Source organism: Tachyglossus aculeatus, chromosome 21 (genome assembly GCF_015852505.1).
Source record: "Tachyglossus aculeatus isolate mTacAcu1 chromosome 21, mTacAcu1.pri, whole genome shotgun sequence".
Classification (NCBI taxonomy): domain Eukaryota; kingdom Metazoa; phylum Chordata; class Mammalia; order Monotremata; family Tachyglossidae; genus Tachyglossus; species Tachyglossus aculeatus.
In genome coordinates this window covers 52974990-53000983 of record NC_052086.1, presented here as the reverse complement: position 1 = coordinate 53000983, position 25994 = coordinate 52974990, and the positions used below count along the sequence as shown (strand labels likewise).

The 25994-nt window shown below is 44.2% G+C and overlaps 1 protein-coding gene across 3 annotated transcripts in view; it reads left to right on the top strand.

Moving 5' to 3' along the window:
* LOC119942542 (CREB binding protein) overlaps nt 1-25994 on the top strand; it is a 211747-nt gene that overhangs the window by 119197 nt on the left and 66556 nt on the right. For 2 of the 3 annotated variants that reach the window (XM_038763377.1, XM_038763375.1), the window contains exons 6-12: nt 8245-8490; nt 8930-9029; nt 12540-12686; nt 14256-14373; nt 16480-16672; nt 17954-18007; nt 24854-24978. In XM_038763377.1, the coding sequence (XP_038619305.1) occupies nt 8245-8490; nt 8930-9029; nt 12540-12686; nt 14256-14373; nt 16480-16672; nt 17954-18007; nt 24854-24978 (983 nt within the window). The remainder of the gene's footprint in view (nt 1-8244; nt 8491-8929; nt 9030-12539; nt 12687-14255; nt 14374-16479; nt 16673-17953; nt 18008-24853; nt 24979-25994) is intronic. The other variant, XM_038763376.1, reaches the window with a different exon arrangement.

The window sequence follows — 25994 nt, the reverse complement described above, 5'->3', positions numbered from 1 at the left end:
TCTCTGGCAGAACGGCATAGGTTGCTTGTTGCTTTAAGGAACAATGTTATGGTCGCCCTCCTTAGCAAACATCCTTAAATTTGGACATACCTATAATACCCCTAATTCTTCCCTCTAATAGCCCATGGTGGACTCCCACCTTCCTTAGGAAGCATCCTCATATTCAGACAAACTGTATAAGACCCTCAATTGTTCCCTCTAATAGTCCATCATGGACTATTATCCATGATCTCTTCTCCAATCCACCATTCCTCACTTTTCCCTCCTATAATCCAGTATGATCTTCTTGCCCTTGAATCTAGCAAAATCCTTCTTGAACTTATTTATACTTTATGCAGAGAAGCAGTGTGGCTCAGTGGAAAGAGCCCAGGCTTTGGAGTCAGAGGTCATGGGTTCGAATCCCAACTCCACCACATGTCTGCTGTGTGACCTTGGGCAAGTCACATAACTTCTGAGCCTCAGTTACCTCATCTGTAAAATAGGGATTAAGACTGTGAGCCCCACGTGGGACAACTTGATCACCTTGTATCCCCCCAGTGCTTAGAACAGTGCTTTGCACATAGTAAGCACTTAACAAATGCCACTATTATTATTATTATTATTATTATGCCTGCACTGCTTCCTGAGGTAATGAATTCCATTTGCTCATCACCAGCTGGGGAGAAAACTGTTTATAAAATATTTCCTTGAAGTCAATTTCTAAGAGTTTTTGAGGTCTCGCATCTTCATCAGCAGTATTGTTTTTGATCTTTTCCATGCTATTGAATCGTAGTGGTTCACTACTATATGTTGAACCATTGGGCCATCCTTTCAATACAAGCATTATACTTTGAGATTCATTCATTCATTCATTCAATCATATTTTTTGAGCACTTACTGTGTGCAGAGCACTGTATGAAACTATGGAGTCTAACTGTATGTTCCCTTAACCTGGGCATTTTCTGTATTTTATGTTGCAAACAGCATGTTTGACTTCTTCCCAGATCAGTTATGGGACTGATTCTGAATTTACTCATTCACAGAGAAGAAGCGTGGTTTAATGGAAAGAGTCTGGGCTTGGGAGTCAGAGGTCATGGGTTCTAATCCCGGCTCCGCCATTTGTCAGCTGTGTGACTTGGGGCAAGTCACTTCGCTTCTCTGTGCCGCAGTTACCGCATCTGTAAAATGGGGATTAAGACTGTGAGCCCCACCTGGGGCAGCCTGATAACCTCATATCTCCCCCAGTTCTTAGGACAGTGCTTGGCACATAGTAGGCACCTAACAAATGCCACCATCATCATCCTCATCATTATTCACTCAGTAATTGGGATTTACTGAGACGACAGTCTTGTAGAATATTACGCAGACAGGAAGTTCTCAGGCTTATGTCACAGTCGGTCCCGGAAACCTGTGTCTTGAGTCAAAGCCGATTTTCCCTTAAGAATAATGCTATCAATGGGGTCTCTACCTGAATCCTCCCCCTCTCCCAGCTATCTGGGTGAATCAGCATTCCTAACCCATCTTTTTAGCCTGCCCTTGGGTTTGCATCATCATCAATCATCATCAATCGTATTTATTGAGCGCTTACTATGTGCAGAGCACTGTACTAAGCGCTTGGGAAGTACAAATTGGCAACATATAGAGACAGTCCCTACCCAGCAGTGGGCTCACAGTCTAAAAGGGGGAGACAGAGAACAAAACCAAACATACTAACAAAATAAAATAAATAGAAACCTCTCCCTCAGCCCCACAGCACTAATCAATCAATCAATCGTATTTATTGAGCGCTTACTGTGTGCAGAGCACTGTACTAAGCGCTTGGGAAGTACAAGTTGGCAACATATAGCGACAGTCCCTAACCAACAATGGGCTCACAGTCTGAAAGGAGGAGACAGAGTACAAAACCAAACATACTAACAAAATAAAATAAATAGAATAGATATGTACAAGTAAAATAAATAAATAAATAGAATAGAATAGTACTTATCAAAGTATCTTCCAGAGAGCTGACCAATCATTCATTCATTCAACCGATGGTATTTATTGGGTGCTTATTATCTGCAGAGCGTTGTACTAAGCACTTATCTGCAGAGCATTGTACTAGGCACTTCTGTACATATCCATAATTTATGTATTTATGTTAATATATATCTCCCCCTCTAGACTGTACGTTTGTCGTGGGCAGGGAATGTGCCTTCCAACTTTGTTATACTCTCTCAAGTGCTTAGTTACAGTGCTCTGCACACAGTAAGTGCTCAATAAATGCTATTGATTGATTGATTTCAGAGAGCCTCATCACCGTTAATCCTGAGCCAAAGCCATGCAGTAAGTCAGTAGTTAAGTCTCTAAATGGATGGAAGGGGCTTATGGTCTGGTAGCCTTAGACTTTTTCAGATACCCTTCTCTTTTCCCCCATTTTATTTTTTTTCTTATGTCTTTCTGGATGGAATCTTTAGGTGTTCTGGTCCTGCCCTACCAATTCCCGGACTAATATTAGTCAAATTTGCTCTAAATAGCATCGGTAAGGCTTGATATTCCACCGTGGATAAGTAGGTCTCCACATACCTGAAAATGCAAGCGTATACTTGTTCCAAGGGCCCCGTGGCCACCCCAGCTGACTGTTGGTGCACTCTGGAAGCAAGGTCTCTACTCTTTTTATGGCAGCACAGCCTGAACTGCACCTCTGACTCTGGGATTGGGCCAGGGTTCTCCAGGTACTGAAACCCTGCTCTACCCATTCTTGAAAATGCAACTTCTGATGCAGCAGCTATCTGTGGTGAGCTGATGCGGCCCACTACCTTTTACCTCAGGGAAAAAGGGATCGGTTACCAAACTTACCTCAAAGAATGCTGCCCTATCAGCTCATTAGCAGCATGGCTCAGTGGAAGGAGCCCGGGCTTTGGAGTCAAAGGTCAGGGGTTCAAATCCCGGCTCTGCCAATTGTCAGCTGTGTGACTTTGGGCAAGTCACTTAACTTCTCTGTGCCTCAGTTACCTCATCTGTAAAATGGGGATTAGGACTGTGAGCCCCCCGTGGGATGACCTGATCACCTTGTGACCTCCCCAGTGCTTAGAACAGTGTTTTGCACATAGTAAGCGCTTAATAAATGCCATGATTATTATTATTATTATTAGCAGTCTGCCCATCAACCGTCTTTAAAAGGTATACTTTTCTACACTGGCCACCCACAGGGTTCTCAAAAATGGGCTGTACCTGCCCTAGAGAATGTAGTTATTAAACTCCTCCAGGCAGAGACCTTGTCTTTTACTACTTTTGTATATTCTCTGGCCCCTAATACAGTACTTGGCATGTAGGACTCAAATGCTGTTGAGGCTAATGCTGATGACTGCTCTAACTGTGCTGTTTTCTCTGCTGACTCCTGTTATTGTCTCAGTGGAAGCAGCATGGAAGCTGGGGATGGGTGGTCTGACTTCCAGGACCCCGGGAGGTAACAGGGGAAGACTGTTGTGCACTTGGGCCCACACCCTAGACCCTCTGGAGAGCAGATTTGAAGCTTTATTAGGTCCTTGTCTTTCAAGTAATCACAAAGGGATATCTACCATTAACTCTGAGCCACACACCTGCAGAAATCTTGTTACGAATAAATTAACTCTGTTTAAGCCTTCTCTCTCCTTTTTTCTGTTGCTTCAGTCTTTTGTCTTCCAAATGTCCTTGCAAAGCATCCTGCTTTTCCTCATTGATACATCATCCTTCAGTTTTCATGGTGTCCTTTTCATCATTTTCAGCACTTCAGTAACCCACTGTTTCATTTCTGGCATTGTTTCATTATGATGGCATTATGATATTCCCCCCACCCTCAGCTTCAGAGTACTTATGTATATATCCTTAATGGATATTAATGTCCACCTCCCCCTCTAGACGTGAGTTCCTTGTGGGCAGGGAACTTATCCAGAAACTCTGTTGTATTGTACACTCCCAAGCTCTTAATACAGTCCTCTGCACACAGAAAGCACTCAGTAAATATCACTGATCGACTGGTTAATTGACATACTCATCACCTATTCCTTTGTAGTTTAGGCTTGAGGCACAAAGCTTGCAGTTCCTCCAGAGGTGATTCCTCATTGAATGTGCACATTCTTATTTCTTCTAATTCAGCCTTCATAGTTGGCGGTAATTTCTTTGTTAGAGTACAACATTCAGTGGTCTCAACTGGTGCAGATGACGCTTTTGCATATGATCAGTCCTCCAAGAAGATCTTTATTTTGTGTGTCACTATGAAATTGCTCTGGTTTTAGTTGGTCCCATTGGTCCATTGTTTCTTTGTTCCTTTGTGTTGAAGACATGATTCACAGGAACAAAGCCCATCAACCAATCAAGCTCTTCCCTCACGTAACTATTCCTTTCCGAATAGGCAAATAATGCGTTTTCTGGTCACTCTCTTTTTCTTCTGTGAGAGAGTTCAAATCATTTTTGTTTTATGGGGAGTGTTGATTCCTTTTGAAGAGCTTCTTTCAACACCTCATAAAATCCTGCCAGTCTTTTGCACGACCATTTACGTGGACTATTTTCAATATTCTCAGTTGTATAATAGGGAGGATGAGTCCCTGTTCTTGAAGTTTTCCATCAGCTGTCTATTAGGGGTGCTAAATCATTCTTCAACATGAGTCCAGCACTCTATTCTGGCTGTTTAATGCTTTAGTATAGAACAGTTGCTCGTCATTGTGCCACTGAGCAACAAACTCATTAGCTCCTATTTTTATGTGCCTGGCACATAGTAAGCGCTTAACAAATGCTATTATTATTATTTTAATGCTGTTAGTGCTTACTGTGTGCCAGGCACTGTTCTAAGCACTGGGATAGATACAAGCTAATCAAGTTGGACACAGTCCATGTCCCACATGGGACTCACAGTCTTAATTCCCACTTTACAGATGAGTAACGTGAGGCACAGAGAGGTTAAGTGACTGTCCAAGGTCACAGAGCAGACAAGTGGCAGAGCCAGGATTAGAACCCAGGTCCTCTGATACCCAGGCCCATGGTCTTTGTACAAGGACACGCTTCTTATTTCTTATTCCCGGGTGACATTCACTTTAACCTTCCTTGTTTCTTCAGAATACATTCGTGTAAGTGCATCTGATGGTGAGGTTCATGTTTGGCTTAATTCCCCTGTGGCATCCTGGGCTATCTCAAGTGGTGAATAGTGTTTGAACTAATAAAAGGGCTCCCTCCTATTTTCTAGGTTTATGATTCATGATTTTCTAGGTTTACAGCTTCTCCTGTAACTTTTATTGGTGTGATTTTGTGGCACATCATTCGGGTTGCTCTCCCTAGTTCTCTCAGGTTGGAATTCCCACCCCACTTTGGAAGGATGGTCCTTGAAAAGTGGAGACCCGGGTGAACTCCTAAATATAATGGACCTTCCTTCCCCAGGTTTGCTATTGAATTTTCTATGAGCCAGACTGGGTGGGGGGGAGAAGGGAGGGGCAAAGTTAGCTGTTGTGGTAAAACGCGGGCTCTAGCACAACCGCATCCAGCATTTTAAAAACACTTGTGCATCCTGGATGATTTATTAAGGGGGCTATGGGCCTTTCAAATGACAACCAATACGTTCCAGCTGCATTCACTCCGTGGAAGAATGTGAAGAATAGTTATTATACTCATTGAGCCCCTGCAGGTGCGCAGTTACAAAGACTACAGTACACAATAATAATTGTGGTATCTGTTAAGCGGTTGCTGTATGCCAACCACTGTTCTAAGTGCTGGGGTAGATACTAGGTAATCAGGATGGACACAGGCCGTAGGGCTCAGAGTCTTAATCCCCATTTTATTAGGGAACTGGGGAACAGAGAAGTTGAGTGACTTGCCCAGGGTCACACAGCAGTGATGGAGCCGAGGTTAGAATCCAGGTCCTTCTGACTCCCAGGCGCGGGCTTTATTCATCAGGCACGTTGCTTCCTGTGGGGATTGGTGTATCTTCAGGCTGCACCACAGTGTCCCCATTTCACATACAGCTGATTCAGCCCAAGTGGAGGCAAGTAGTTAATTTGGGGGTTTTGAGGGAGATGTTCCCCTACACTCCACTGAAACTGCCCTCTCAAAGGTCACCAGTGACCTCCTTCTTGCCAAATCCAACGGCTCCTAGTCTATCCTAATCCTCCTCGACCTCTCAGCTGCCTTTGACACTGTGGACCACCCCCTTCTCCCCAACACGCTATCCGACCTTGGCTTCACAGAGTCCGTCCTCTCCTAGTTTGCCTCTTATCTCTCCGACTGTTCATTCTCAGTCTCCTTCACGGGCTTCTCCTCCCCCTCCCATCCCCTTACTGTAGGGGTTCCTCAAGGGTCAGTTCTTGGTCCCCTTCTGTTCTTTATCTACACTCACTCCCTTGGTGACCTCATTTGCTCCCACGGCTTCAACTGTCATCTCTACGCTGATGACATCCAAATCTACATCTCCGCCCCTGCTCTCTTTCCCTCCCTTCAGGCTCGTGTCTCCTCCTGCCTTCAGGACATCTCCATCTGGATGTCTGCCGAACATCTAAAACTCAATATATCCAAAACTGAGCTCCTTATCTTCCCTCCGAACCCCTGCCCTCTCCCTGACTTTCCCGTCACTGTAGACGGCACTACCATCCTTCTCGTCTCCCAAGCCCGCAACCTTGGTGTCATCTTCGACTCCACTCTCTCATTCACCCCTCACATCCAATCCGTCACCAAAACCTCACCTCCGCAACATCGCCAAGATCCACCCTTTCCTCTCCATCCAAACCGCTACCTTGCTGGTTCAGTCTCTCATCTTATCCCGACTGGATTACTGCATCAGCCTTCTCTCTGATCTCCCATCCTCCTGTCTCTCCCCACTTCAGTCTATACTTCACGCTGCTGCCCAGATCATCTCTGTGCAGAAACCCTCTGGGCATGTTACTCCCCTCCTCAAAAATCTCCAGTTGCTGCCTGTCAACCTACGCATCAAGCAAAGACTCCTCACTCTCGGCTTCAAGGCTGTCCATCACCTTGCCCCCTCCTACCTCACCTCCCTTCTCAGCCCAGCCCACACCCTCTGCTCCTCTGCCGCTAACCTCCTCACTGTACCTCGTTCTCGCCTGTCCCGCCGTCGACCCCCGGCCCACGTCCTCCCCCTGGCCTGGAATGCCCTCCCTCCGCACATCCGCCAAGCTAGCTCTCTTCCTTCCTTCAAAGCCCTACTGAGAGCTCACCTCCTCTAAGAGACCTTTCCAGACTGAGCCCTCTTTTTCCTCTCCACCTCCCTATCCCTGCCACCCTACCTCCTTCCCCTCCCCACAGCACCTGTATATATGTTTGTCCAGACTTATTACTGTATTTTACTTGTACCTATTTACTTATTCTATTTATTTTATTAATGATGTGCATTGAGCGTTAACTCTATTTGTTCTGACGACTTGACACCTGTCCACCTGTTTTGTGGTGTTGGGTAGGGACCGTCTCTATATGTTGCCGACTTGTCCTTCCCAAGCGCTTAATATAGTGCTCTGCACACAGTAAGCGCTCAATAAATACGATTGAATGAATGAATGAGATTTCCCAAGCCTGCCCCAAACCTGACCAAGTACCTGTGATGTTGATCCAACCTGGCCCTTTAGGCATGTATTCTACAGGCAACAGGGACTACAAGCTTATTTAAACCCCAGTATGGTTCTACCTCAGCAGTTGATTGGGTTGCCAGAGTTGATACTTTTTTATACTTTGTGGTCAATCAGCTGTTCCCTTCTACATCAAAATTGAGGTATGGGAGGGATTTGATGAGGGCTAAATGCTGCTTAGCAGGGAAAAATATAAAAGAAGGCAGTAAAGGGCCCGGATTATTTACTTACTGACTAGTCTACTCCAGAATGATTAAAAGGGAACTGTACTGACAATCCAACATCTGTTAAAAAGTCCCAACAGATTTATTGATAATTGTATATTTAATAAGTTTTCCTGAAGCCCGTCCTCTAATCCAAGCACTTAGTACAGTGCTCTTCACACAGTAAGCGCTCAGTAAATACGATTGATGATGATGAATTAGTCCTCAGTTGACATTTAATCTCGTTTTGCTATGCAGCAGAGAGACTCCGAGATCTACTTTAAAAGAGAAACCCCTCTTTCCCTCACATAGCATATTCCTTTCGATAGACTTGTTGTATCACTTAAAGGTTATGTATGTAGGCCTATTAAGTTTTACAATTGCCTGTTTGCTAAATCAGTAATCTTTACCATTTTTATTCTTTCTTATTTGAATCATGTGAGTTTATGTTTTCCTCTTTTTTTTTTTTTCTTTTTTAGCCCTCCTTGGATCTCCAGCTGGTGGAATTCAGAATACAATTGGTTCGGTTAGTTCCGGCCAGCCCAATACTACTACTTTAAGTAATCCCAATCCAATCGATCCCAGCTCCATGCAACGGGCGTATGCTGCTCTTGGCCTGCCGTACGGCAACCAGCCTCAGACACAGTTGCAGCCTCAGGTTCCTGGCCAGCAACCCACACAGCCACCACAGGCTCACCAGCAGATGAGGACCATCAATGCATTGGGTAGGTGGCCATAAAGAACCCTTTGTCTGTCTGACTCCCATCCTGCACAGAAGCAATTTTAGGGCGCAAGTAAAGAACCGGAATTTATTTAGCAGGTTCCGGATATTGTACGGCCCCGTGTATGCATCCTCTAGACTGCAAACTCATCTTCTAGACCGTCAGCTCATTGTGGGCAGAGATCATGTCTGCTAACTCTGTTGTATTGTAGTCTCCCAAGCGCTCAGTACAGTGCTCTGTACTCTCCTAGACTGTGAGCCCGTTGTGGGCAGGGATTGTCTCTGTTGCCGAATTGTACTTTCCAAGCGCTCAGTACAGTGCTGTGCACGCAGTAAGCTCTCAGTAAATACAGTTGAATGAATGAGTGAATAATATTGTTTGACCTTTATCATCAAACTTTGAAATGTATGTAATTCAGAAATTATTTCACTTTGTCCCAAAGGAACTAACCAGATGAACCTTCCAGCAGGAGGGCTAGCAGCAGACCAGCAGACGAATTTGATTTCAGAAACTGCTCTTCCAACTTCCCTTGGGGCAACAAAGTAAGACCTAACGTTTGAGTTGACGCTTCCGTAAGCTCCTTCTGTACTGTGTGTGAGTCGGTGTGGAGTGGGAGAAGAGGAGGGAGAGAGCTGACTGAGTGTCTTAAAGCCAGTGGTCAGAAGTTCCTTCTTACTGCTGCAGAGGAGGTTTGTGAGGAGTTGGGGGACGTGTGATGAATGGAGTTTTAGAAAAGGGAGCCGGGCAGCAGAGTCCAGTATGGACTCGGCAGGGGAGGGACAGGAAACGGGAACAACCGTGAGCAGCCCGATGCGGTCGTCAGATAGGGATGTGGCAAGTGCCTTGGACTGGCATGGGGATCGTTTGGTTAGAGAGAAAGGGATGGATCATTCTGTCAGGAGAATTCAGTGAGTACTTTGTGCAGATCACTTTAGAAAGCTTTTGGTTGAGAGAATAAAGTGGAGTTCGTAGACACGCTGCCTTCTTTCAGTGTGACGGAGGAGACACAATAAAATACGGCTGGGAGGAAGCAATAGACTATAAAAAAGGTGTGTACAAAGTGCAGTGAGAGGATGTGAGTACCCAAGGGCTTAGATAATGTGGAACTTTTCAAGTGGCAGTTGGGAGGAAAACAGGGCGAGGAGATAAGAAACTAGTCAGGGAAGGCTGCCTGGAAGAGGTGTGATTTCAGAAGGATCTCGAAGGAACCTTTTAGACTGTGAGCCCACTGTTGGGTAGGGACTGTCTCTATGTGTTGCCAATTTGTACTTCCCAAGCGCTTAGTACAGTGCTCTGCACATAGTAAGCGCTCAATAAATACGATTGATTGATTGATTGATTGACTGCCATGGAGGAAGAACCGACATGTTATGTTGCCACCTTGTACTTCCCAAGCACTTAGTACAGTGCTCTGCGCACAGTAAGCACTCAATAAATACAATTGATTGATTGATTGATTGACAGGATTGAAAGAGGGGGAGGGATCAAGACTAATGCCAAGGTTATGAGCATGAGTGATAGGGAGGGTGATGGTGTCCTTAACTGATGGGAAAGTTAGGTGACAGGCAGGATGTGGGACAAAAGATGAAGATTTTATCTTGAGCTAGAGCTGCCAGCGGGAATTAGAAGAAGAGTTATCCTCCATGCACGGGGAAATCTAAGATTGTAGAGTCGGTGAGAGGTCAGGGTTGGCCAGAAAGTTTAGGGAGTTGACCATCTAGAGGTGATAGTTAAAGTCAGGGGAGCAGATGAGCTTCTCAAGGGAGTGAATGTAAATTGGGATGAAAAAGACCTAGAATCGTGGGATGCCCACGGTTAAGGGTGGGAGGTAGAGGAGGAGCCGGCAAAAGACATTGGCAGAATTTAGTGTGAGTGCTGCAAAACTCTTCTCTTAACAAGCATGGGATCTTAGGTTTGAGGCCAACTCGAAAGGAATTGGTCACACTGCTGATTAGAAGCATTTTTCATTAAATACCCGGCTCTACTGCTTGTCTGCTGTGTGGCCTTGGGTAAGTCACTTCACTTAACTGTGCCTCAGTTATGTCTTCTGTAAAATGGGGATTAAGATGATGAGCCTCATGCGGGACAGGGACTGTGTCCAACCTGATTTCCTTGTATGCACCCCTGCACTTAGTACAGTGCCTGGCACATAGTAAGCGCTTAACAAATACCAGTAGTATTATTATTATATCAGTACCATTCCAGTAGTGTCATTCTTTGAGTCACTTGATGTGCACTGATTTAGCTCTATTATCTCCATGTTAGTGGTTGTAGATGTAAACTACACTTTTGTGAACCTCAGATTTTTTGAGCCTAATCTTCTGGTAAGTATAAAGGATTAGATTATGTTTATAATCACGTGTTCCATTCCTTAACTCAGCATACAGTGGTGTGTTGGATAAAGACTAATTATAGCTTTGCAAAGATGGATGCTATCATTCACATTTCATAGAACAGGAAAACAAATTAAAATGAACTCTCCCTCAATTAAGCAGTAATTACTAATCTAATTTCTATATTATCTAGGCTTTTTTTTTCCATTTTGGTGTTTCATTAAGACCATCTCCACTACAGAGCCCTTAAGTTTCAGGGACTAGAAACAAAACAACATTTTACTCTCTCTTAGCCTCTACAGGAAATAGAGACATTGTTAAACGTAGTAGCAAAATGAGGTATTTGGAGTATCTGTGCACTTGGATTATCCATGCCTCAAAGCATGAATAACCAAGGATTGACTTTTAACTTAGAACTGATACGGAAAATATTAACCACATCCGTTTTCTTTTCGGTAAGTCCTAGCTGTAGTGCATTCCATAGAATGGGAAAAGGAGAAACAGGGGGTAGTTGTATCTTTGGAGAATTGTCCGGGAATTTCTGTCTAGGGGATCTTGAAGGATATAGACAGAGGAGGAAGTGTTTATCCCCCTTGGGGAATACTACTGGTTGGTTGAGGTGAGGCGTGACTCTGGGTGGAGACACTGTGTTACACAGTGGGATATAGGAAGAAACGGATCTCTGGGATGGCAAGGAGGGAATAGGAATTTCTGAGGTGAGAGAGAATGGTTAAGGTTGGTCAATTTAGGCGGCAAGTCGTCTTAGGTACAGTGGATGGGGTGCTGTGGGTTGATGCAAAGGTGGAAAAAAAATAGGAATTTAAGAGGGAAGTGAGCTAGGTGGGGAAGGGGTGGCGGTGGCGTCGGCGGAGGTATGGGGGTGTGTGTGTGCGCGTGCGTGTGTGCACTATCGTTCCCTCAATCCGGAAGTCTTCCCACCTTATCTCCTTCCCTCCTAATCTAGTTTATAGAGATTTCTTTTCTATTTGTATCTGTTTGTTTCTGTGGAGCATGAGCACCTATGAATAGTGACCCTTTAAAAACAAATTTGAATAGTCTTTTAAGTGATTCATTTCTTGGCTCTGATTGGTTTAACAATGTGGTTTCTGGCAAATCTGCCAGAAAAAGTGCCCTCCGATGATACTGGCTGCTACTCCAGGGCTTAGAACAGTGCTTTGCACATAGTAAGCGCTTAGTAAGTACCATCATTATTATTACTTTTGTACTTCTTTGTAGCATTGTTGGGTTTTTTATTCAGACTTACTCTTAATGCCTCACTTCTTCAATTTCCTTGGGTATTTTCCCTCTTTTCTTGCAGTTCTGATCTCTTAACCTATCTTAAGGTTTTGAAAATTAATGTGACAGATAAGTGACTGTAGGAACAATCCTTCGAACTGCGTGGCAGAAGATAGTGGTGTACGTTCTTTTGGCCTTCTTGAAGCCCTGGGTTTCAAAAGGCTCTCCCACCACATAATGCATATAGTACATGTTATGTGCTTCCCAAGCGCTTAGTACAGTGCTCTGCACACAGTAAGCGCTCAATAAAAACGATTGATTGACTGATAATGGTTTTGGATGATTCACTTTTTGCTGCGTTTTCAGCGGTGGGTGGGATTGGCCAAAACTTGGCTAGAGGCAGGAAGTGAGGAGAGGTTTTCAAACCAAGTGCTGGTATTTTCAGGCGATGAGTAAAGGTCCTTTGTTGTTCTCTCACTTTAGCCAGTTAATGAATGATGGTACAAATCCTGGCAACGTTGGAAGCCTCAGCACCATGCCTACAGCTGCACCTCCTTCTAGCACCGGAGTGAGGAAAGCGTGGCATGAACATGTCACTCAGGACTTGCGCAACCATTTAGTGCATAAACTGTAAGTATGCGCTGCTCTGGTACCTTCATAGCTCCGACAATGTCAGACCTCCGTAAGGGCCGAAATGGTGACCTGATAACAGGACACAGCCGTGATCATCATCATCATCATCAGTCGTATTTATTGAGCGCTTACTATGTGCAGAGCACTGTACTAAGCGCTTGGGAAGTACAAATTGGCAACCTATAGAGACAGTCCCTACCCAACAGTGGGCTCACAGGCTAAAAGGGGAAGACAGAGAACAAAACCAAACATACTAACAAAATAAAATAAATAGAATAGATATGTACCAGTAAAATAAATAAATAAATAAATAAATAGAGTAATAAATATGTACAAACATATATACATATATACAGGTGCTGTGGGGAAAGGAAGGAGAATTAGCCTGGCCTAGTGAATAAAGCACAGTCCTGGGAGTCAGAAGCACCTGGGTTCTGATCCCAGCTCTGCCACGGGTCTGCTGGAAAATAGGGATTAAGACCGTGAGCCTCATGTGGACAGGAACTGTGTCCAACCAGGTTTGCCTATAATAATAATAATAATAATAATAATAATGGTATTTGTTAAGCGCTTACTATGTGCAAAGCACTGTTCTAATAATACTAATAATGGTATTAATGGTATCACAGTCTTCTAGACTGTGAGCCCACTGTTGGGTAGGGACTCTATATGTTGCCAATTTGTACTTCCCAAGTGCTTAGTACAGTGCTCTGCACACAGTAAGCGCTCAATAAATACGATTGATGATGATGATATTAAGCGCTTACTATGTGCAAAGCACTGTTCTAAGCGCTGCTAAGCACTGGGAGGATACAAGGCGATCAGGTTGTCCCACGTGGGGCTCACAGTCTTCATCCCCATTTTACAGATGAGGTAACTGGGGCCCAGAGAAGTGAAGTGACTTGCCCAAAGTCACACAGCTGACAATTGGCGGAGCCGGGATTTGAACCCATGACCTCTGACTCCAAAGCCCGGGCTCTTTCCACGGAGCCATGCTGCTTCTTGTGTATCTCATGTATCCTGTATCCGCTCCAGCACTTAGTACAGTGCCTGGCGCAAAGTAAACACTTAACAAATGCCACAATCGTTGTTATTATTCTTATTATCGTTATTCATAATAATAATAATTAGCTCCGGGGGTGTGGAAGCTGGCTTTCTCCTTTAACATCCATGGGTTTTTACCATTTGATTTTCCTTCAGTCAGAAAAACGAAGAAGCTTTAAAGTCATAGAGTTTTGGAGCAAAATGGAGTATTAATGAGGCTTTCATCTTTAAATCTCATGAACTAATGATACTCTAAGTGACAGAATATTATGATATTATTTTGATATACAATGTGTTGGTTGTTCCAAGTAAGCAAATTTCTTTTGATTTGGTCCAATTAAATGGAGCTCAATACAGGGTCTTTAATCTTTATTTGACAATAGTTGTACTAGAGTTGTGATTTTTTTGTTTCATTCTTAATGGGCACTTTAGAAATGTCTTATTATTAGTGATAGATATAACCTCTAAGTGTTGTAATGTGGACTTTCTAAGCAGAGTTGATTTTCCGTTTTCTTCTTTCAGTGTCCAAGCAATTTTTCCAACTCCCGATCCAGCAGCACTCAAAGATCGCCGTATGGAGAACCTAGTAGCTTATGCCAGGAAAGTGGAAGGGGATATGTATGAATCTGCCAATAGCAGGGTATGTTTCTTCATAACAAATATTTGCGGCATTTCAGTGAATTTGCACGCAACCAGAGACAGTGCAGTCCAGATTGAACTAAGGACTCCAGTCTAACCCAATCGTCCTCTTGACTTCTCAGTTGCCTTTGACACTGATGATCATTCCCTCCTTCTAGAAGTTCTCTCTGGCCCCGCTGGCTTTACTGACACAGTACTTTTCTAGTTATCTTTCTACCCTGACTGCTCCTTTTCAGTTCTTCCTTACTGACTCTTCATCCTCTCCTCAGCCTTTAACTGTGGTGCCACTGTAGGACACAGTTAAAGGCCCTCTTTTCCTCTCACTCAACACCTGTTCTCTCATGGAAATCACCTACTAAGTGCTACTTGAACTGGACAACTCCCAAATCTTCCTTATCAACCCTGACCTCTGTCCTGTTTTACAAACCCCATGTCACCAATGTTGCCAACTGGTACTTCCCAAGCGCTTAGTACAGTGCTGTGCACACAGTAAGCGCTCAATAAATACGATTGATGATGATGATGTCATGTTCTGACTCCAGGACATCTTCATCATGATGATCCACCAGTACCTTAAACTCAGGTTCATCTCCCTCAACCTCATCCTCCTCTTTCTCCTCTTTCATCCCCACCTTCATTTTCCCAGTACTGTCGACAACACTATCATCCTCCCTATCCCAGAAGCTCCTAACCTGGTCTCATTTTGGATTGTCTCTTCGTCCATCCCCTCACGTTCATTCTCTCTTCCAGTCCTGCTGTTGCTTCCTCTACACGGTTTTGCCCCTTTTCCACATGTCTTTTAGACTGTGAGCCCACTGTTGGGTAGGGACTGTCTCTATATGTTGCCAATTTGTACTTCCCAAGCGCTTAGTACAGTGCTCTGCACATAGTAAGCGCTCAATAAATACGATTGATGATGATGTATTTTGCCAGCAAAGTTTGGTCGGGTCGAAAAGGACTATGGCAAGATGGTGGCGGGGTTCTGGGGGCTCGAGAAAGGAGTTGAGTTGAATAGTTGGTGCGGGGTGTGACCATGGGCATCAGTGGGGGAGCAGTAGCTGAGCAGAGGAGAGTGCAGAATTGGAGCAGGTTAGAGGGAATTTGAAGCGTGAGAGAGTTGAAAGGGTGATGTTTAGGGAGTGGAAGTTTAGAGCACCAAAGAAGGGGAAGGATGGTAGAGAATCCAGGAGGTGTATAATAGCCCATGTCAGATGGAGCTGGTTCAGAGGTCATGGTTAGGATTGAGAACAGAATTTGAAGGGGTAGGAAATGTGACAGGCTAAGTTATTATGGTCCTGTAGTTTTAAGTTGGAGTTGAAGTGGTGGGTCATGGCTGAAGATGGTGAGATCTCACATGCTCCTGCTGATGGGAGGCCAGAGTGGGTTGAAGCAAGAGGTCAGTAGAGTAGCATGAGGAAGCATATGAAAGAGGGGTCATAGGGATGGTTAACGTGGAAGTTGAAGTCGTTAAGGATGAGAGCAGGAGAAGGGAATGGGAAGAAGTGTCAGTGTGTCAGAAATGAAGAGGTGAGTATCCCGACGGCAGTAGATAACAGCCATTAGTAGCTGCAGGTGGTGATTAGAGTCAGACAGAATTGGATTCGAACAAAAAGGTGAGATGTAGTGTGGCAGTGTAACCCGATCAATAGTAGGAGGTTCGGCTGTCTAAGCCAAGCCTGAGTTTATCTGGGCTCAGCTTTGTTCCAGCCAGACTCATTACCAGAGCAAGGGGCACACGGTGACCATCCACGTGGATCTGGTTTCTGCAGAACTTTCCCGGAACGATTCCCGTCATATGCCAAATATATCCGTAGGGTAAGAATAAGTACATTGATGAGAGGTTCGTAGCGGGTTGCTAGAAGGAGAAGTTAGGATCATTAGGGTGACACCTCAGTAAATATTAGGGTAGCATCAAGGAAGGCAACTATCATATCTTTCCTCCAAACACCCTTTATCCGCCGTTGGAATCAAACGATTAGACTGAATGCAAAAGTGGTCTGACCCAGTAATGGCATTGGCCTACTTAACATTCTCTCTTATTATCAGAACAATCATTTTATAAAGTAAATCTGTACGTAGAGTACTGAATGCTTTCTTTTCTTTATAGGACGAATACTACCATTTATTAGCCGAGAAAATCTACAAGATACAAAAGGAGCTAGAAGAAAAGCGAAGGTCTCGTTTACATAAACAAGGGATCCTGGGGAACCAGTCGACCTTGCAGACCCCTGGGGCTCAGCCCCCGGCAATCCCACAGGTGGCTGCTAGCCTAGGCCAGGCACAGCCCGTGAGACCTCCAAGTACGTGCTCACCTCTCTTTAGCCTACCTTTCCACATTTGGTGTTCCTTATTAGGGCTCATGACGTTAGCTGCGCTAAGGGGATGCCATACTTCGGGAGCTTCATAACTAACAATAATAATAATTGTGATACTTGTTGAGTGCTTACTATGCACGAGGCACTGTACTAAGAGCTGGGGTGGATACAAGGAAATCAGCTTGGACAGCAGTCCCCGTCCTGCAAGGGGCTCCCAGTCCCTTTCCCTTTCCCCATTTTACAGGTGAGGGAACTGAAGCGTGGTGACATGATTTGCCCAAGGCCACACAGCAGACAAGTGGCGGAGCCGGGATTAGACCCATGACCTTCAGACTCTCCAGGCCCGTGTTTTATCCACTATGCCATGCTGCTTCCAAATACATAGTTCATCTGCATTTTTGCCACAGGTTTAGACGCCTGCTTTCCCTCCTACTTAGACCACGAGCCCCACATGGGACAGGGCTGTGTCCAACCTTGGCAACTTGTAACTACCCCAGCACTTAATGTAGTGCTTGGTACATAGTAAGCACTTATGAAATGCCACACATCATTTAAACACCTCTGTACCTCAGTTAGGCCTCCTAATTAATTCCATGAAAATAATTTTAAACAAAAAAGCACTAGTTGAACGATCATTTCTCAAAGGTAATACTTTATTGTATATTAATGCAGACATTGAATCCAAGAGTCAAAAAAATGTAAAAACAGTGATAGGATCAATCGACAGTGTAAATAAATACCGGTACTAAAAGCTTCGAATTAGATGATTTTTAAAGTGTGAGCATGTATAATGCATCATTTTCAGTGTTACCTTTTGCATCCATTTCAGCAAAAAAGCACCTTGTCCTAACATGTTAGAGATCTCTTACTGTCTTTGCTGAATGGATCTGCAGTTTTCTGATACTAAATTGAAATAGGGTCTAATTACTATTAAAGGTTAGTCAAAATACTTTAGAGGTTGAGGAGAAGAGAAAGAGAGGTGTTCAGCCAAAGTAAACTATGCAGCAGCAGCATCTCAGAGTTAGAGCTGGGAGAAATACTAGCCTTAACATTAAGTAGCGTTATCAGAAAAGAACACTAAAAGAAGAATTGCATGTATTTCATTTGCAAATGTAAACATTTCCTTAAATGTTTTTATTTTCCTTTTACCCTGGTATCCCGAGAATTCTTTTAGACCAGTTTTTTCAAGCTTAACCTCTCTCCCCACTAATGGAATCCCTCAAACCAATCATTTTTCTTTAACTGATGCTTTCAATTTCATTACAGATGGGCCCATGTCGATGCCAAATGTGCCTATGAACCGAATGCAGGTTTCTCCAGGTATTTAACTAGACTTGTGGTTGTTGCTTTAATCTAACGTGTTAGATTAATCTCGTTCAAGGCTTTCCCCTCGGCTTTATTTTCCCTGTTTGGGTTTCTTAAAATTTCAGTCCTTTTTCTTCCCCTCTTCCGTTTGAGTTCTCGATAGGATGCGATCCCCTTGGGACTTTCCCTAGCAGTATTTTACTTTACCAATGGGATAATTCTTCCATGTTTAACTGCATTTGCTAGTTTAACAACTGTGTACCCTACCTGTCATTTAACTTTTACAAATAAGCACTTAATTTTCCATCGTTTTCATCTAGTTCTGTATGCTAACCATACTTGGTTGATATTTGTCCCAAGCAAGTTGTAGAGGTAGCTTCTGTCTGGGCTTACACAGGTAGATAAGGGACATATCAGACTCTAACTCTGGTAGCTTCTCGCGGATACTCTCAAGAATCATTCCTTGAAAGTTTGTAGCTTTTGTTTATCAGAGTGATCCCTCTTGTTATACCCTTCCCGGTATCAGCTCCCTCCCCTTCTGGACTCCGTGTCAACACCCAGAGACAAAAACTTAAGAGATTTGGGTAATTTTTAGGGCTTGGGTGAGGAGAGGGTATTGATACTCTTCCCTCCTCCCTCCTGCCCTTGACCCAACCAACAGAGAAACTGGGTAGATCTTCCATTTCCTACATGCCTGCTGGGCTCACCAGCCTCCGACACCCTATCCTCCCATGGCCTCCGAGTTGTCGCTGTCTTCCTGCCAACGCCATCATAGGCATGGAGGAGGGTTACTCCCAGAGCCCAGTAGCCATACTTGTATCTCTTTTTCTGCATGGAGAGTCCCTTATCCTGCCGTGGCCTTGGGGGAGCATTGCTCTGCCCAGTTCTGGGGAGCACTGGATCTTTTCTTCCCTTTCCCTCCCCTCGGGCATCTAAAAGCCCTACTGGGTTTGCAGAGCATCACTCATGTGAGCAGTATCTGTAGGGACCCAGCTGGGACCTCTTTTTTTCTTGCTTCTCCCCACTGCACTCCATTTTGAGGTTTCTGATGGGAGTCTGCCTGACCACCGCCCCACCAGATCCTAAAGCCCTTCCTGCCCATCCAAATCATCCAGCCTGCATCCATTGCCACTGTCGTTAAGCTCTTCCTTCTTCTTTTCATTGATATTCCTCTGGAACAATTCTACAGACTGTCTGTCTTGGAAACCAGTACTTTGCCCGTGGGAAGAGAAATTCACCCACAAAAGGTGCCCCCTCCACCCCTAAAGCTATCTTCAGTCTCCAAATGGAAGAAGCAGGAGTCATCAAACCAGATTAGGGATGCCTTCTTGCCTGCCCACCCCAAAATACAGACAGTTGTCTCCTCTCATCTGTTACTCAAGGAAACTGCCGTTTTCCCCTTCAAAAGCCTGACTGCCATCAATCTATCGAAGACTTTGACCGTTAAATCACACCCCTTTTCTTTCAAAGTAATTCCTCCCACTTTGTCCTTACTCCCTCAGCTAACGGAAGGCTCTGTACATCACTCTGGTGTACCTAGATTGTGAGGCCCATGTGGGACTGGGTCGCTTTCTGATGATCTTATCGTAACCTATGGAGAAATATTAGGGCCCAGAGGAAAGAACGCAGTCCTGGGAGTTAGGACACCTGGATTCCAATCCCAGTTCAACCACTTGTTTGCTGTATGACCTTGGGCATGTTACTTAATTTATTTGGGCCTCAGTTTCCACATGAAGAAAATGGAGATAAATACCTGTTCTTCTCCATAATAGTAATAATAATGGCATTTATTAAGCGCTTACTATGTGCAAAGCACTGGTTCTAAGCACTAGGGAGGTTACAAAGCAATCAGGTCGTCCCAAAGGGAGCTCACAATCTTAATCCCCATTTTACAGATGAGGGAACTGAGGCCCAGGGAAGTTAAGTGATTTGCCCAAAGTCACACAGCTGACAATTGGCAGAGCCGGGATATGAACCCATGACCTCTGACTCCAAAGCCCGGGCTCTTTCCACTGAGCCACGCTCCATTCGACTGTAAGTCCCATGTGGGACAGGGACTGTGTCCAATCTGACAGTATCATAGCATAGCAGACTGTGAGCCCCTTGTATTTAGGCAGGTATCCCCGTGTGAGACAGGGACTCTGTCTGGCCTGATTTACTTGTTATCTACTCCAGTGCTTAGATCAGTGCTTGAAACACAATAAGCTCTTAACCGTTACCGTAATAATAGCAACCCCAGTGCCTAGTTTAGTCCTTGGTACATAGTAAGTGCTTAATACGTACCACAATTATTGTTATTATTCTGAATAAATAGCATAACTATTATTTTCAGCAAATTGAGCTTCAAGCCATCATCCCACCTTCTCAGTTCTATCTCAAAAACACATTGAAACAAGGGGCCAAAGAGTCTTTAACATTTTGAATTCTATGGCGAGACCTGCTAAAACTGGGGTCTACATACAAGTTCATCCAGCGCTTAGAACAGTGCTCTGCACATAGTAAGCGCTTAATAAATGCCATTATTATTATTATGTAGCACAAAAGATGTTATACCAACCACGACCTCTGTTCCTCCCACCTGAGGGGGAATCCTAAAGGCATGACGTTATTGAAACTCAGCTGCAGCCAGCAAATTCCAACTCTGAGCAGTTAAAGATATAATAAGCCCTATCGTTGTGCCTAGGGCGATTAGTGGGGACATTTGGTGCCTGGATGAGGTCATTGAATGTGTCCGGCCTATCCCAACCAGGAATAGACGTTATTAACCTTAATGACAAGTCTAGATTTGGATTAAGGCATCAGTGAAGTTCTCCAGGCCAAAGAAAATGACAAAGTCATCTGCAGTTACCTTGGCCTTTCGTTTTCCTTTTCAAAACAAGCTCTGGAGAATCAATCAATCAATCAGTCAATCGTATTTATTGAGCACTTACTATGTGCAGAGCACTGTACTAAGCGCTTGGGAAGTACAAATTGGCATCACATAGAGACAGTCCCTACCCAACAGTGGGCTCACAGTCTAAAAGGGGGAGACAGAGAACAGAACCAAACATACCAACAAAATAAAATAAGTAGGATAGAAATGTACAAGTAAAATAAATAAATGAATAAATAAATAGAGTAATAAATATGTACAACCATATATACATATATACAGGTGCTGTGGAGAAGGGCATGGGCCTGGCATTGTGGATTCAGCAGGTGCTGGCAAACGCCTAGGTCATCCAAACTACCATCTTGCAGGGTGCTGAGTTCTAGCAACAATCAATGCAGGGGGGAGAGCAGGAGCCAGAGAGACAGGGACAAAGAACGGCAGCCTAGCCAGAGTCAGCAAGAACTCTGAGCATCCGTACACATCACTTTCCTGCTCAAGAGGAGTTAGGATTGGCTGATTGTCTCCTCTCACCTCTGGCCAAACATCTCGTTGAATTCCTGGACTTTCAGCATCATTTCCCTAGGATGCTGTTTGAAATGCATATTCAGAATTTAAAAATTCTGCTTGCTAAACCCCCCGTAAGCACCGAGGGGAGTCCAGCCTTTCTGCTGTAGATGAGGTGCCTTGTAGCTAATAATGGAAAATGGCCTTAGTCCTTCTTCTTCATGTTGCCCCCTAAAGCAGAATATGTGAACTTAGTTATGGTACTTCTTAAATGTGTTAAAGCCAGCTAACCCCAGACCGTAAATTTCATGACCTCTTCAATTTGAAGGCCCCCTAATTCTTGGGCTCCTAATATCATATTCATCTAACTGACCAAATTCCCCTTGGAGCACATACATGGTTGCAGTTGCGGGCTCCATTTTGTCACCGATCATTTCATTTTGATGGAACAGCAAGCGCCAGATGCTGGGGATTTACCTGCCCGGCCCTCCCTTATTCACTAGAAACTTCAAGATACGATCAGTTGATCCTTCAAGCGCCCTTCCCACCATGGAGTTCGGTTTCCCTATCAGTTTAGAAATCACGCTTCCCACTTTCTAACATGATCCCTAGTCCCAGAAAGAGCCCACTTTGGACCCAGAGGAGAGCAGATTCTGTATATGGGTTCTCTCTAAAACTTCAGGATAAGCGTTCCCAGGGAGATCTCACCTTCCTGGGATGGGCCACTCCGAAAAGAGCTGGCTGAGAATAGCCTGTTCTCCTACAAGGAGGGAGGAACTATGCAGTCCACTCCACTTCCTTTGGTCCTGCAGATGAGTGAGCAGTTTTGATAGGTTATCTCAAAGACTCTATTTTATTGTATTCTCCCAAGTGCTTAGTACAGTGCTCTGTGCCCAGTAAGTGCTCAGTGAATACCGTTGACAGATTGACGGACTGAGGAAACACAAGTGCGGCGCTATACATCTTCAAAAAACTCAAGTTGTGGTAAACAGTCCTAATTTATTTTAGCCAGGAAGGTCCATGTATGTGTTTCCCTTTCCCTAGTAACAGACTCAATCTTTTCAAATCAGTGATCTTTTGCAGTAAACTCCAGGTATACTGCTTTCAGCAGTAGGGTGGATTTAGATACACTAGAGGAGGGACCCAGCTTTTCCAGTATTCTAACTCTGGGGAGACCCAGGATTGACCACTGTCCCCTACAGCCTCGTTCTCTATGCTAATGTTGTCTCTTTTTTAGCCTTCATCAGAAAAATCAGTGCTCTGCACATAGTAAGCGCTCAATAAATACGATTGATGAAAAACATGCAACAACCCCAAGGTTATAAATAGGACTCTGTAATCCCCTGTTATTCTGGGATTAGGCAGTAATGTTGGGATTTTCTCCCCAGCCCAACACCCAGGTTATATCCCAAACTTCATGGAGGAGAGTTACAGAAGCCATTAACTTGTAGCTTGCCCTTACTGTAACATTCCTAGCTCAAGCTTCAGTTTACTAGCTTCTCTCTTATCATATGGGAAACTTTTAGGGTTGTTTGTTGAGTGAGGAAAGCCTTTTTTCTTCTCTTGAACCTAGTCAGTAGCTAACATTATATAGGTTTCTCTGCAGGTTTTAGCTAGTTTAATAAAAATTAAAATTTACAAGGATTCAGACTTTATTACTTCTCTTCAGCTTGTTTCTTGCTAGTTTTTACTCTTTCTGTACTCTTGTAAGCCCCTTTCTTAGCCTTCATGGCTTCTTAGATAGCTGTAGGGATTCCCTTCCTCACCTTCCTGTTCCTTGGGGGTTCTCCTTTGCCTCCCCAGAGTCTCAGAGCCACCTTTCTCAGTCTTTTAGGCCATCCATCTGCTGAGCCCTTTTTGTTCTGTACTCTGGATTTAAGTCAGACGCGACGTGCTCTGTTAATATACTCTCCCCCTCTTCTTCTTGCTAGCAGAGTTGGGGGTGGGGGTGGCATAACAAACATCTTATTACTGAGACGGATATTATAGCTCATATTAACAGAATAACTCATAGTTTTGTGCCACACAGAGGAGGTGTGCCGTAACTTTACATTCTTTTCAGTCAAATTTAAAAGCCTAGGGAGGCAGAAGTCTAGGGACAGAGCCAAGAGCAGATTTGACAAGCTAGGGATTGTAGAGCAGAGTGGATAGGATGGCGGAATTGCCCCAAGCCCGAGTGAGGGAGGTACGGGAAGAAGGGCAGATAGAAGTACGGCTAATCTCAGCTGCCACAGGGAGTGGAGCAAACTAGAAATTAATCTCAGCTAGGCAGTGGAGTGCAACCAAGCCATAGTATGATCAGAAACTCAGCCAAATGGGCAAACTTAGTTTTTGAAGGGGAGGTGGGTTAGCCCAATGAAACAGGATATTATCTGCACACCAACCGATCACTCAGTCAAATCAGTGAGATTTGCAGAGTGCCGACTGGGAGTAGAGCACTGTAGCAAAGTATCAAGTGTTTTGGAGGGCTGTACCATAGCATTTGTAGACACAATCCCTGCCCACAAAGGAGCTTTTCGCTAATGTTTAAAACAATTTAAATGGATGCATTTCATATTTTCTCTATATGTTGCCAACTTGTACTTCCCAAGCGCTTAGTACAGTGCTCTGCGCACAATAAGCGCTCAGTAAATTGATTGATTGATTTTCTCAAAGTTTGTGGTAGTGTTCTGATTATGTGGATGCAGGGGGTTTTCAGTTTGATAAATTTTCAGAGGTCTCAAAAAATAACCCACGAACATATTTTTTTTGCCTACAAAAAAAAGTGTGTGAAACTCACATGGAAAATAGGGGGTTTCTGCGGCGGTCTTTTCCACAGTCATAATCAATCATTGGTATTTATTGAACACTTACTATGTGCAGAGCACTGTACTAAATGCTTGGGAAGAATACAGTACAACTGAATTAGCAGACACATTCCTTACCTGTAACAGTCTTGCAGTCTAAAGAGGGAGACAGACATTAATATCAATAAAGAATTATTTAAGAGACGACTTTTTGGCCAAGGAGAGACCAAGAGACTGAAAAGAGTCTTCAGTCTGGAATGTTTGAAGACTGAAAGTGGGTAGTATTGAAATTTGCAGCGTCCTGATGGGAGGTGGGCAAGTTGAACAGAGACTTTTCATCACGTCCCCAAAGCCAGAGCCGAGTTCAGGCTCGAGGTGGAAGAAAGTGGCTGGTAAAGATCCAGTACTTGTTACCACAGGCTTTGGAGAGGCAAAAATTATCAAGAGATTTAACAAAGTTTGGTTAAACTTAGATTTATGCTAGAAGAGTTGGAACATCTCAGAACCATATTGTATTTTTTCTGGAAATGGAAGTTTGTTTTAGCGGGCTTTCTTTCACCATTCCCTACTGTTTGAACTAAGTTATTGCAATTTTCTCTGTATGCCTCATTGAATTTATACAGAGTGCGTGTGTGTGTGTGTGTTTTAATTTTAGTGTTGGAGGTTTTCCTAACGAGTTATTTTGGGTGCATTTTTCAGGAATCAATCATTTTAACCCACTGTCCATAGGGAATGTACAGATGCCACAAGCACCCATGGGACCCCGGGCAGCTTCTCCAATGAACCACCCGGTCCAGATGAACAACATGGCTTCTGTTTCAGCGGTTTGTACTGCGCTTCTTCTGTCTTCATGTTTCTTTCTCCCTCCTACCCGCCCTTCCCCCCCCACCCCCCCACAACAGATTTGGTTAATTTCATCCCCCAAATCTAAGTTCTCGTCAAGAAAAAGTCCAGAGAATGGAAACCACAGTTGAGTGGTGGAGTCCTGCACTGGCTAAAATCCCGGGGTCTTTCCCAAGCCTGGTGCGTTTGGCATTCCCAGTCACACTGGAAAGTGATAGAGGAAGTTCCGTATACTTTCCTCTGGCAGTCACGAAGACGTAGCCTCGCATATATGCTCTAATCTGCTCACTCGGTAGACTGTAATTTCCAGTAATCTACATGCTAGTTTAACTAAACCACGTATATAAGATTACATCACTACGTGTGTGCAGTATGTGTCCAGAAAGCTGCTGACAGAGGGCCTGACAAAGCCAGACAGGGGAGGATCAGGCCTAAGCCTTTGGAATAGCCTGGGCCCAGGCAGGGCTCTGGAATGGGACATTTTCTGACGTAATTTGAGGAGGGGAGGGAGGGGACCCGGGGGAGGACCTAAATTTCCTTAAAACCAGCTCTTTCATCTTCATTATCACAGCAAGATTTTTTTAACTGGCTCATTTTATTTCCATGTGTATGACAAATCCATGTGACCTATACGTCTTGTTGGGCCATGAAGGGCAGGAGCGGGATGGTTTCACATGCGTAATAGTAAGGAGAAGGAAGGGATAATCGGGAATTGCTGGCTTATAATGCATTAATTTCCATGAGTGCTCTCTAGCAACGAAGCGGCTCAGTGGAAAGAGCTCGGGCTTGTGAGTCAGAGGATATGGGTTCTAATCCCGGCACTGCCACTTATCTGCCGTGTGACCTTGGGCAAGCCACTTAACGTCTCTGTGCCTCAGTTACCTCATCTGTAAAATGAGACTGTGAGCCTCACGTGGGACAACCTGATTACCTTGTATCTACCCCGGCGTTTAGAACAGCGCTTGGCACATAGTAAGCGCTTAACAAATACCATAAT